Source organism: Echiichthys vipera (assembly GCF_963691815.1).
Source record: "Echiichthys vipera genome assembly, chromosome: 7".
In the NCBI taxonomy this organism is placed as follows: domain Eukaryota; kingdom Metazoa; phylum Chordata; class Actinopteri; order Perciformes; family Trachinidae; genus Echiichthys; species Echiichthys vipera.
The window spans coordinates 18,947,732-18,958,490 of NC_139832.1; the positions used below are offsets into that span (position 1 = coordinate 18,947,732).

The 10,759-nt window shown below is 40.2% G+C and overlaps 1 protein-coding gene across 1 annotated transcript; it reads right to left on the minus strand.

Annotated features, from left to right (window-relative positions):
• Window positions 1-950: 950 nt before the first annotated feature.
• On the minus strand, window positions 951-9,127 carry e2f4 (E2F transcription factor 4; the record flags this gene model as incomplete). Its single annotated transcript, XM_083916042.1, has 11 exons — window positions 951-3,060; window positions 3,247-3,291; window positions 3,411-3,458; window positions 4,556-4,702; window positions 4,895-4,976; window positions 5,257-5,445; window positions 5,543-5,607; window positions 5,723-5,765; window positions 6,514-6,676; window positions 7,247-7,356; window positions 8,960-9,127. 11 exons carry the CDS (start codon window positions 9,125-9,127, stop codon window positions 2,945-2,947), a joined length of 1,176 nt encoding a protein of 391 aa, XP_083772168.1. The 3' UTR covers window positions 951-2,944.
• Window positions 9,128-10,759: the final 1,632 nt, after the last annotated feature.

Sequence of the window (10,759 nt, forward strand, 5' to 3'; positions counted from 1 at the left end):
GGCGACCTAAAGCCTATACACACAGATTTTTATGGTGCACACAATACCAAGATATTACAATGATCATTATTAACAACTTCATATATTTATACATCACATGTTAACGGTAAACATACATTTGGAAGGCACATTGTATCATTCAGCTCAATTGAATCTGTGCATAGCTACCTGGGGCTGTGGGTAAGAGGCAGGGCGGGACTTCTTCCATTTGATTGGTGGTTCGATCCCCGGTCTGCATGTCAAAATGTCCTTGGGCAAGACACTGAGCCCCGAATTGCACCCTGTGCTGCACACAGGTGTGTGACTGTGGTATGAATGGTTAGATTAGATGGTATGTAGATCCACTGCTATCAGTGTGAAAGCACCTTGAGTAGTCAGAAGACTCCATTTACCTTAGTTGCTACCTGGCCGAAGTAAATAAGCCTATCATCAAGGTTCTGTTCATGCATTTTTTCCCACAAATGTATCTTTGTAATGCACATTTTAATTTTTTAAAATTAAAACATTGGAAAGATTACCAAACAATTTGACGGACGCCCTGTTGAAGATCCCTGCCCTAAAGAGCATAAACATGCTATTTTCATGGTTTCCACTGCTGTATTATGGAGAAGATAAGACATATACCTTTAGCAGGTTACATTTGAAACCAAGGAAACCAGACAATACACAAAGAATACCAAAGTTTTTATTTTGTTTCATTTGATGCAAGTAGAGCGTAGCAACTGTGAGCCTGTTAAAAACTGTCTGTAGGATTGAGTCTCACACACTGACATGATTTATTCAACCCAGCACTCTTGAACTCTCTGGCTTCTCTATTGAAGAATTAGGCAAACTCACAACACTGTCCAAACACAATGACCAGCTACTGATCTGTCCACAGTGATGTAAAGTGCAACATTGAGACAGGATGCTTTGATAAAGCATAGTTTTGTGGATGAATTCCAAGAACTATGAAGTGTAGCCCAAAATTAGTAGCAGTAATAATATATCTATCAGGTATAAAAAAATAAATGCTATTCTATACAAGCAGTAGAGAGGGATATAAACAGTACATACTATACTTATGTACATGTCATCCAGGGCAAAACAGGATATCATCAAACACAATGAAAATGCACTGCAGAAATATAAATCACGGTGATATTATACTTTAACAGTCTGACTAGTAACAACTCACACTGAACTGCTACTCACCTGTCCTCTGCACAGAGAAAATGATTAGAGTTGACAAATTTAAAGTGATACGCAGAATTTCATTCACGAGAAATAGAAAGAACATTTTAATAAAACTACTGAATAGGGAACTGTGCCAAATATACAAAAAAACAGGAGCGTTTTCCATGACATGGTTATTATATCCACTGCACCAGTAAAAATACATACATGTCCCTTTACATACAAATTAACTGAGTACAATGGTATTCATAGGCATACATAATAACTGACAGACAATTGCCACAGAACTTATTTGGATTTGGGGGTGGGGGGTAGTCCTCTGATGTACTCCAGTTAAGTTGTATATTAATCAGAGCCAATAAAAACCTGCTAGGTTAAAAAGTCCAGAGGCAAATGAAACTAAAAGCAAGCTCATTTTTCTCATCAAACGTCTCAGCATTTAAGTGCCAACATTGAACCAGTTAGCCAACATAGTTTATTTTGACAAGCACCTTGTTGACCTAAAAAGTGTTAATGTAAAAAGGTGTAATTTTAAAACGGACCCCCAACCCCTGCAGTGTTTTGGTCCTTGACTCTGTACGTCACAAAGTTTATTGGCTTCAGCGTCTCAACATTAAGATCCTCTTTCCCTAACTGGTTCACAAAGACACTTTCAACACTGAATAGTTAGATTGAGACAAATCCCCATTATCTGAAACAAAGCACTTCATTCATTTAATATGACTTTTTGATTCTGAAACCTTTTTTATTTAGGTTGTGTATTTGCAAACTATTGCTCTTCCTGTCTTACAAATGTAGGTCATTATTAACACAATAGTCTTGTGTGCTGGTAATACAAAATATATATTCTCTATGTACATGAGGACAGTGCATAATTAACCAGCTGTGTTTTGACTCATTCAAGCCATGTGTGAGAAGCTGCCAGGTGACAAAGGCTGTGCTCTTTTAGGCCGCGATCAGACAGAGCTTGTTTTAGCATGCTGGGGCGGCTTTTTGTAATTGTTTTCAATGTGGAGTGGAGCGTTTTGCTCACTGCTTTTACGTAGCCAAGCTTGCATGATTCCTCTCAATGTGCCTTGCATGTTTGCAGGAGCGCCCTGAAAAAAAAAGCACCTGACGTCATTTAACTTCACAGCAAAATAAGTTGGCTGAGGACGGGTGATGGGTGGTTGCCTAGCGAGAATAACAAAAAGACGCAACTGGCAACGCTCTGTCTGATCGGGGCGTCTATAACAAAAAGGAAGTGCGTCGCGCCTTGTGTTTTGCAACCTGCAAACACGCTCCGTCAAGGTCTAAGTCTGCCATGACTCTTAACCTGATAGGAAAAGTTTTTATCTTTTTTTAATCCCTGGAGACATCTGACTCAAGTTAAGAGAGCGTTAAATACAAAAGAAGCACAAGCACACGTGAAGTATAACCACTCACGTTCGCTCACAAGCACACGGGCGAGCTGATACATACACATAACGCTTTACACAACAATCTAAAAATATAATTATTTGTCATTTGTTTTGACTCCATTTCCGTGGAAAAGTAAAATGTTTTGTTCTCGCCTGGATTTCTTCACGAGGCTGTACATCGAGCTACTGAGCTCAGCTTGAGATCACCGTGTCAGTACAGAGGTGTCCCTGAACGCTCATCAAATCATATTGGCTTTTCGGCACCTTTTCTCACCTTCACTGTCAGTGAGGGGAAAAACTTGGAGAAATCAAAGGTAGACTAGCATGTTTGGGAAACTGTTTCTCGCTCTGACAAAGACTCTGTGGGGTCAGAGGTTGAGAATGGGGACGTCAAAAAGGTCACAAAGGCCTTCAGTCTCATCCAGGTTGTATATGTAGTCGTGGTCGCTGGGTGGAGGGGACAGACGGAGGAGAGGCGAGAACACTGGAGATGAAACAGACAAAGAGATGAGACATCCAGGATGCATAAAAGGAGGCAATGAGTCACAGTACTGAGATGTATGAAATCATCTATTTGTTATACAAATCATACATAATCAATTCAAAACCTTTTCAAACTTTACTGTCATCGTCATTTGTTTTTCCATCTATGTGCCTGTAAACAACTCACCTTCTGAAGACATCAAGTCCTCCAAAAGGTCTCCACTCATGATCTCTGTGAGAGATAGAGAAAATAACTGTCAGTCTGCAGGACACAGAGAATGATGCACATGCAGCTACTGCATAATCAATGGAGGAAGAAATGTGTTATTTATGTCATACTTAAGAGTTCACCTTTTGTTGGATCAAACATTTCAGAGAGCTCTTTGGGAAAGTCCAGCACTAGGAGAAAACCACAGCCAACAGTTCAGCTACATAGTCATTACATCACACTCAATCCTTGTGCTTAACTTAAAAAGCTTGCTCTGATATCCTTGGAGGACAAAAATGTCTGCATCAAAAATGCGCCATAAATATGTTTATTTTCCATTTTAACTAAAGATGTAAAACTAATGCCTGTATACTAAGGGGGGGGGGGGGGGGGGGGGGGGGGTGACAGTCTGGGATATGTCAGTGTTTAGTAGCAACATTGATATAGACTAACGCTGTAGTGCTTGATAACAAGGCAGGAGTAACCCAAATCAGGCTGTTCTTATACACTGTTGTACTCTCATTCACAAAGTAATGCATCATTTTTTGTGTGTAGTCCACATATTTATTTTGTCTGTATTCCCCGTATAAATATATTGATATAGTATATAACTACTGCTTAGAGAGGCAGTTGGGGGCGGTGGACAGGTACCAAAACACAGGACTTTCACCAGAGTTTGTGTCCTGGTGGCGATGTTGGTGCCCTGCAGGTACTAACCCTAACCACGAACAGACACCTTTTGTTTGATAAACGTAACTGTTATGGTCTACTTCCAGTTTCTGTTTCGTAAGATATTATACAATTTTTTGTGCATAACCTTCCGCAAGGTTCACAAGCTTTCATTGCATGAAAGGCAACCAAAAGATGATTGAAAGATGCGAAAATGGTTCAATCTGGTGGAAATTAGTAAATATATACAGTTCTGAAGCCAGGCTTTAGATTAAAAGCCTAATATAATAAAATGCATAGTTTCATGCTGTAATGGAACAAAAACAATTATGGTGCCATTTTTGCCATCTGAGTGTCTGTATTTTGGCTACTAAGATTATTATAGACTTAACAGGAGCTACGGTTGAAATTCCAAAGGATAAATATAAACTCAAACCTTTGCAAAAATGTATGCAATATGCATTAGCACAGCCAAAATGATTACAATTAAAAAGAGACTAATTGTTAAAGACACTAGGAACATAAAAGTAAAATATTAGTTATCATCATCAGCTTGTCTTAACACCTACATATTTCCAAAGCTGCACTTCAAAAGAGTTCAGCAACATGCAACACTTACATTCAGAGGGATCAGACTTAATTGGTTCAAATACTGCAGAGGCAGAAGAGGACGCAGACCCGTCCAACAAGGCAGAAGACTGTAGTTGCTGAGTTACTGTTGCAGCTGTATCTGTTGTTGGTGTGAATGGCGTGGTGCTCGTTACTTCTGAAATTAAACAAGTATGAACAAAATAATACTGGTTCTTGGCATTATATAACCGTAGATCACAAATGTGTGCAAAATTCAACAATAAAAAGATGAAATGTAGATATTTTTGATAGGATAGGGAATTGTAGTTTTAGTCTACAGTAGACTAAGTATTTGCTATATTTCAGCTTACAGTGCACTCATTGGTACCTGTCATTGAGGCTGCCTGGTTGGCTGCTAACGTTGTGGCAGGACCCGGTTTTGTACACGTTGCTGGAGCTGCTTTGGAGACCTGTAGGGTGGAAAGAAGAATGAAAGAAAAAAGAGGAACGTCATAACATTGCATGATGAAAATAAAATGTGTGAAGTAAAAAATGTTCCCATGCTCATAAAGCAATAATAAACACTATTTCAAACAACTGTCATCTCAATGAGGAAGACTGTCAAAAATGTTGCGGTCTTAAGATCAATGTCTTTTTTCCAATGCTCTTTAGTCATCAAATCTTCTACAGTAAACTGATCAATACAGCAATAAAGCTAACTACACAGAGAAAGCTGATATCTGGGTGGACCTGGGAGGCAGCGGTTGGCGTCTGAGAGGTAGGTGTCGGTGCTGGGAGGTTTTGAAGGATATCATCTGGAGGAGGGACGGGCAAAACAACAGGAGAGGCACTGGACGGGTCCTTATTGACCAGCAAAACCTCGATGGGACCAGATGAACTCTTGAGACGGATCTGGTATTTTCTCTGTCCGTTGAGGACCTGGACAAAAGAACACATAAACCCCATCTATTACATAAGACAAAACACTAGATGGACTCAAGGAGCATAGAAAATGCACAAACCAGACGTAACTTACAGCTTCTGGTATGGGGACCTCTAATTGTGTGCCAATAGGAGCACGGATTGCAAGGAGTGTGTCACCTGAGGAAGAAGGACAGGTAAGTGATAAAGGATGGTAACTTTGTTTGAGACGCAATGTGAGTGTCACAGAAAAAGAAAATAATGTTGATAATGATTGAGCATCTGAAACAATTACCTTTGAATGCTCCACAGAGGTCTTCATGTTTTACATAGGCCATTGTATGAATGTGTTAAGGGTCCAATTCCAATAACAATTATCTCAACAATTCCCAATAGCACATTTGCACGCCTGAAAACACATATCATGTGACTGTGTAAAATGGGCATACGCGTGCCGATGTAAACAGAAAGCAGATTGTGTAATGTTAATCTGTGGATGAAAAAAATCATGGATGTATAAATTGAAAATACTTGGAGGAAGCAGCAACTGGACTTTTTTAGCTCTTACGTACCTCTTTGGCCTAGGGCTTACTGGCCCTGCTCTGGAGCAGGGTTAGTACTTGGTTTGTGGGGTTTATCCCTGAAAAACTACTAAACCTGGGGCTAAAAGTTGCCTGTATGAAAAGGGGCTAATAGTATTTATGTTACAATGTAAACATTGGTTACATGTTCTAACAGACACTTTACCCAGGGTTAGTTTTAGTGCAGTGTGAATTGAAAAGCCCTGGGCTAAGAGAATGCCATATGAAAAGCCCTAATGTCTGCTGGGGCTCTTGAGAAGCATTATCATGTCTGAGAAAACTACCCTAGTGATGTCACAAGGGTTAACTTGGAGATTATCTTGGGAAAGCACTAATGATGAACAATTCTTATTAGGAGCAGTCATTGCTAGTGATTTGGAATGCAACAGAATTATTCATGGCCGATGAAACGGTCTCATAAAATCAGCACTGATCAGGGGATACATCTCTGAAAAACTAGTACTAGCTGTAACGAACACATAAGCACACAGTGCAGTGAAGGATATGGGCTGTTGTTAGAATCGTCTGTGACATTCTTGATGCTCTGTTGGACCCAGACTCTCTGCTGGTCCAGCTCGTTTTCCCTGAGAGCCAGGTCATCTAGCTCAGCCTTCAGATCAATTAGCTTATCGGCTATCTCTCTGGTGTTACAGCCTGGGCCTACACCCCTGAAATACAAAAACAAATACAGTGCATGGTCATGTACAATCAGCAGGCCATGACAGCTTCACACATTCATGAGCACCCTGCTTTATTATTGATATACATCTCTCCAGATTAATTCTCATTCACTTTGTCTTGGCAACTGATCAATCAGCCTTGTAACAGAGCTCGGACTAAACAGATATATCAGGACTGCATTGACAGGGGACATTGTTTATGACAGATGTTATGATTAACATACAGCTTACCTCTTTCTTTATTGTTACATTTAATAATGAAGTTGTTCATCAAGTCCCACAACAGTATAATTTGTTAGGCGATGATTAACACACCTGCCCAAAGTTATTGTTTTAAATCCAATGTACCTGACTGCAGAGCCAAAACAAATAAGTGTGCATGTATGCATTTATAACTCTACTATCTACAGTAGGACGTAGTAAGCACAATCCCTTTTCTGTGATGAACGCCATGTCAAGGAAAAAAGGCCACAATATTAATTCCATTAGCTCATGACATGCAAATTGTGAGGTTTTTCTAAAATTATAAGGGGAATAAAAAAATGACTGTGCACTTACTTCCATTGGATGCTGTTCTTGGACTTCTTCTCGATCAGTCCAATTCCCTCCAACACATTAGTGATATCATAGATACGTCGTTTCTGCCGCACTGCCAAAGTATCTGCAGCCTGAATGACAGGACCAAAGCAATTAAATACATTAGGATTACTAGCAGCATCGCTTAAGTAGGCTCATAGCTAAACAGACCAAGAGAGGCTGCTGCATCTGTGCCTGTTAATGTATTGCCCTCCAACCACCCATCGTAGGGTCAGCGTCATTTCAAGTTCCATCCCATTCCAACTTCTTGGTAATGATAGTAGATAGACAAGTTACCATATGGCTGTTGCTGATAAGCATAGGCTGTGTGGGTGCATTGTGGTCACAGACCTGCTGAATGACAACTAAGAACTGTAAGACTTTTAATTTAACAGTTCACATAACATAATTTCATTTTTCACTCTTGCAAAATAAACGTAAGGATTTCCAGTTCAATGTGGCCGGGAGAGCCACACTGAGTGTCATGCGCTACATTTTTATTTTTCCAGCCCATAGACTGAAGACAGCAGTTTCGTTCTCTAGTACAAAACACATTTTAAACCACAGCTTTTTTTATATTCAAAGATACAAAGTTATTAGTTTTCTGCCTGGGACACAACATTAAATTGAGGAGACTGATACAATTGATTGCTCAGAGCTGTGTGGTTTTATTCTTGAAAAATGCAGTGTGTTTTATGTGTGAAAATGAAAGATAAATAGTTCTAGAAAAAGCCCAGTGCCCACACGAGTGTCTGAAGCCACCCTGTCTGGCAAGTCACTGAGGTCAATGTGGAAGAAGAAAAAAAAGTAACTGTTCTATTATACAAAGCAATGCTTGACTGGTCAAGCAGCCATGTGGTTCAATGGACAAAAAACAGGCTGGCAATGTTTTTTTTAAAGTTTCTTTTTATATTCCAATTTGACGAGTGTATTAACATGTTTGGATAAGTCTGGGCTTCAGGGTATTTGAGTTCAATGCTCAATAAGCTTAGTGGCACTGGCTGAAAGGTGCCCAAATCCGTCTGTTCTCAACATTTTTATGTTATTTAAGCTTATGGCAACTCGTTTTAACGTAACTTCTGACACCAACAAGCTGCTCTGCTCTGTCAGACGATTATTGCGTGTGAGTTATTGTAGTGTATTTTATATTGTTATTATCTAAACAGCTGTAAGAGGATGGTGGCCTTGGCTGTGGTGGTGAAGAACACATAACGATGGCTAATGCACATGTAAGTAAAATGCATTGTCGCTAAGAGTAAATGCTTTTGAGCACGTTTTGGCAAAGTGAATGCATGTCGTTAAGTGACAAAGACGTTCAATCAGAAACAAAATTGTTCATGTGTGAAGCTGCAACAGCGTTTAGCTCAGAGGGGAACGACAAAAGCTGACCCACTTTTTAAACTTTGAATCTGCAGGGGGCATGGTCTGAAAAGTTGACCAGCGTTTTAAAAAGTTCACTTTCTAAGTTAAACTTACTCTCCTCCCATTTCGATTAACGCCAAAACTCACTGACACAACATTTAAGCCTTGGTTTTAAAGTATCAGAGTTGTATGAAAGCGCCATAAGAGGCATCACCCATTCAAATGAGCCTGTCACAATGCTAATAGGCTAAGCTAACAGGCAGGCTAGCGAAAGTGCATGTAACCCAACGACATGTGCTAGCTAACAACAAAGACAGCAGGCAGCATGCTCACCGCTTTCAGATCCAGTACTCCGTCCTTCGCCTCCTGCAGCAAAGTCACAAACTTGGTGGTGAGCAGCCCCAGACTCTTCTCGTGCCTGCTGGGAGTCTGCGGCTGCAGTGAGTCCCCCACAGCTCCCAGCTCCCCTCTGTTACTGGCCGCCTCTACCTCCATCATCATCATCACTCGGGACCAGCTCCGTAAACGTTACTTCCCCCTGCCTCCCAGACCAAACCCAGCCAGCGAGCCGAGGAGAGCACGCCCCTACACCGCAACAAAGAAGGCCGGGGAAGTGCTGGTCCGATAACAGGTGTTAAATGAGCTAGTCCAACCTGGTTTGCTCCAAATTATTTCAGTAAATTCAGCTGAACAGGCTGAGAGCGGCGGTTCAATGAGCGAGGTGGAGAGAGCCGTTGGCCACGCGAGGAATGACGGGACGGTTCAATCGTCGCAGGGAGCGTCTACAAATTATCAGGTCGATTCAAAGCGTGTTACAAAACAACAGTCTGTTTATGAAAACTTGCGAGGCAAATAATAATTTTATAATCCACTGGTGCATTTTGTGTGGTTAAAGGTTAATGACCTGCAAGGATTAGGTGGTATTTCCTTTGAGATTTTTAAAGAGAAGGGTTATTCGGGTGTATGTAGGACTGATACTTTTACACGTTCCCCTACCTACTCAAACTTGAAGAAAACACATGCACACGCGTGTATGGGCGTGCACGCATGCACGCACATACTACATATGCGCGCACAAGTCAAAAACTAAGAGCACACTCCAGACTTAGACTAAGGAAATTGAATTTCCAGCAGCTTACAAGGGAGGTATAAAAAAATACAGTATAGGATAACCAATAAACTCTTAGCTAAACAGATACAGAAAGTATTAAAAAAAAAAAAGTAAGCAATAAACTCTTAGTTAAATATATATGAGGTCGATGTAAGAATACAGGTCAAATAAAATTCACAGAAAGTTAAATCAGATAATTTAAATGTAGAGGAAATGTATAAGATAAAATATGCATGACTGTATATGACAGAAATGAGCAGTAAGATTAAATTATTGCACTTAAGTGGTGGATAAAGTTATTGCACAAAAAAAGAAGAAGATAAGTGTCCAGGTGTGTAAGAGTAGGTTATTAATTGCACAGTGAGTGGCTCCCACTCCTTCCCTTCTGTCCTCTTTATTTCCTCCTTCCCCCGAGTGAGAAGTTGTAGAGGATGACGGCCTGAGGGACAAATGAGTTCTTGAGCCTGTTGGTCCTGCACTTGGGCAGGAGCAGCCTTCCACTGAACAGGCTCCTCTGGTTGCTGATGACATATCTAGTAAAAAGATTCAGCAGTTGTAAAGCTCGGTCCAGAAATTGTCAACCAGTTTTTCACTGCCACCCAGAAACACTGTGTAACTAAACAGGCACTAAAGACATGTGTTGTGGTTTTAATTGCCTTTTTACAGAACGCACATACATCTAAGTCAATGTTAACTCTGTGGTGTAGAAAATCTTTAGATGGATACACATTATTCATTGTTTTACCCTTGGCACCACAAGGGGAAATTCATAAGAAAATTACATGGTGAATGTGGTGATTATATTGGGGAATTTTTTTATTCATAAGAAAGGATATTTAAAAACATTCCCTCACTTCCTAGTATTTAAGAGAGAATTTAGCACATAAACGAAATCCCTTGATAAAATGACAAGGAAGAAAGCAACAGTTTAAAAAATATTATACTCAAATATAGGTTATCTAACGCCTAATTTCTGAAGACAAAAACGGTGACACAATCCCTGTTTATTTATCTATGGTATT